Below are 2358 nucleotides of genomic sequence, written 5' to 3'. Positions count from 1 at the left end.
TGACCCACTTCCCTACACTTGTTGCATCTCTTAAGCAATCCTCCTTTGGTCATCCTGGTGCTATCTTTCTTTAACTCCCACTGCTCTAACCTCCTTTTCTTCTTTGGACGACCAGGCAGCTTTCTTTTTTATGGAGGCATGACATCTTCATATTGGGTTACCTCCCACAAGTTGTGTCCGTTTTGTTGTGACCCACTTCCCTACACTTGCTGCATCTCTTAAGCAATCCTCCTTTGGTCATCCTGGTGCTATCTTTCTTTAACTCCCACTGCTCTAACCTCTTTTTCTTCTTTGGACGACCAGGCAACTTTCTTTTTTATGGAGGCATGACATCTTCATATTGGGTTACCTCCCACAAGTTGTGTCCGTTAATTGGATAGATAATGGATGAGTATATTTGTTGATATGTTGAAGTGTGAAAGCAAGCAGGTTTGTAGTCCTCTTCATTGAGGTTGAGAAATGTCATTGCTGTCAAGGCATGAGCACAGGGTATTCCACTGAGGCTCCATTTTCTGCATGAGCATGAAGATTCATCTATGTTCACCACGTACTTGTCCCCAGTGTGAGACATATGTCTTACTTCAAATATCTTTTCTGCAGACCAACTGTCAACATGAGCCAACATTAGTAATGCATAGGAGGAACTGAAAGTAGTAAATGAGTTATATCACTTTACCTGGGAATCCAGTATTGTGTTAGTAGGGCCTCCTTTCGCAGTCTACTCAAAAATTTTGGACAAATGGCAGACTTAAATGAATTTACCCTTGACCTATTAGTGGCCCATCTCTTCATGATATAAAGTTTGATTTCCTCCAACATTGTAATAATTGGTTTTGTCCTTGTGTGAACCAAAACGCTATTAAACGCTTCTGACATGTTATTGACCAAGGTATCACATTGAGCTGTGGTTGTGAACCTTGATCTAGACCAAAACCTTCAATGTAAAAACAAGTCATACAATTACTTATAAAAAGCATCACTTCTAAGAAATCAAAACTGGGACAATGGAATACCTTGGAGCAATTGCTATCAAGTGACAAAATACATCTAGGTTAACTTCTCTTATACTTCTCATTTCACTCTCCCACTTCTGTGGGTGTGTTGCCAGTGTTGCCCTCCACATCAGCTTCTTAAGATTCTTTCCAGGGAATTTCTTCCTGAAATTGGCATATAAATGCCTAACACAATATCTATGTGCAATTCCAGGAAGTAAAATCCTCTACAACGTGTAACAAACCCTGTGAATAAGACATGAATAAACGTTGGCAGAATTTCAATTATGCAATTTATATCAAGTACCAATAAACTAATAAGTTCATACCTTTTGTTGGTCTGATATCAATGTAAGTGAAGAACACATCTCAGGTCCACCTAGGTCTTCAATGAGTAGCTCCATAAACCATGTCCAAGTCTCCTTGTTCTCGACCTCTACCACAGCATATGCTAGTGGCATCATTTGATCGTTTTCATCTCGAGCAACAGCAGTTAACAGCTCACCACCATATCTACCTTTCAAAAAGGCTCCATCAACGCCAATGATTGGCCTGCATAAAAGAAAGCTATCTTTGCATGCCTTGAGGCATGCGTAGAGCCTTTCAAAAACTCGCATTTGATCATTTTCCTGAAGTTTGACCTTGATAGTGGAACCTGGGTTTCTTGCTAATAGCTCATGAGCGTAGTCGTAAATTCTCCTATATTGCATAGCGAAGGACCCTTCCACTTCATCTGAAGCATGAGCTTTAGCCCTATAGGCCATATTTTTACTTATTGCTATGTTCCATTTCCTACTTATTTTCTCTCTAATATCAACTCCCTTAACTGCAGGATTCTCTCTAACTGTTTTTTCCAATTTTTTACTTAACCATTTTGCATTGAATAACCCTAACTTATGCTCCCTGCTGCATCTATGCCCATCTACCACAGTCCTTAACTGCCATGTATCTATTGCCTCCATGTACCCAAAATAAGTCATCCACGGACATTGTCCTTTTGCTCCCATACACTTAATCCTTATTCTTTTTTTTATCATTTTTAATAAATTTGAGCCTTCTTCCATTCTCTAGTGCGTAGGTTTTTATGGCATCCAAGATGTCTATTTTCTGCCCAAAATAGGTTCCAACCTCCCACTTAAAGTCAACCATCTTTTTGGGCATAATGAATGTAACAAAATTTTCATATCCCTCTTCAACATCACTTTCATCATCACTGGCATCAGGAGAACTTAACTCCTCAGACTCCCATTCATCATTGAATAAACTACTGTCATTAATGTCATGTTCTTCCAAATCTGACCCATCTTCTTCCAAATCTGACTTAGAAAGCACAATGCAATCAACTTCCATATTACCACAACTATCT

At 39.2% G+C, this 2358-nt stretch overlaps 1 protein-coding gene across 1 annotated transcript; it reads right to left on the bottom strand.

Moving 5' to 3' along the window:
- Window positions 1-316: 316 nt before the first annotated feature.
- LOC106760274 lies at window positions 317-1954 on the bottom strand. The gene is made up of 4 exons (XM_014643735.1): window positions 1322-1954; window positions 1014-1219; window positions 677-934; window positions 317-605 (listed from the first exon to the last, which is right to left on the bottom strand). Exons 1-4 carry the CDS (start codon window positions 1952-1954, stop codon window positions 317-319), a joined length of 1386 nt encoding a protein of 461 aa, XP_014499221.1.
- Window positions 1955-2358: the final 404 nt, after the last annotated feature.

Source organism: Vigna radiata, chromosome 5 (assembly GCF_000741045.1).
Source record: "Vigna radiata var. radiata cultivar VC1973A chromosome 5, Vradiata_ver6, whole genome shotgun sequence".
Taxonomy (NCBI): Eukaryota; Viridiplantae; Streptophyta; class Magnoliopsida; order Fabales; family Fabaceae; genus Vigna; species Vigna radiata.
The sequence above is the reverse complement of the archived record's forward strand: the minus strand, read 5'-3'. Positions and strand labels throughout refer to the sequence as shown.

Bases quoted from the DNA above. Each gene is read 5' to 3' on its own strand.
- LOC106760274 (XM_014643735.1), bottom strand. From the start codon at position 1,954: ATGGAGGCAATAGATACATGGCAGTTAAGGACTGTGGTAGATGGGCAT. The intron at 1,220-1,321 runs GTATGAACTTAT...TACACGTTGTAG, and splicing joins TGATATCAGACCAACAAAAG to AGGATTTTACTTCCTGGAAT. The intron at 935-1,013 runs GTATTCCATTGT...TTTACATTGAAG, and splicing joins TTGATAGCAATTGCTCCAAG to GTTTTGGTCTAGATCAAGGT.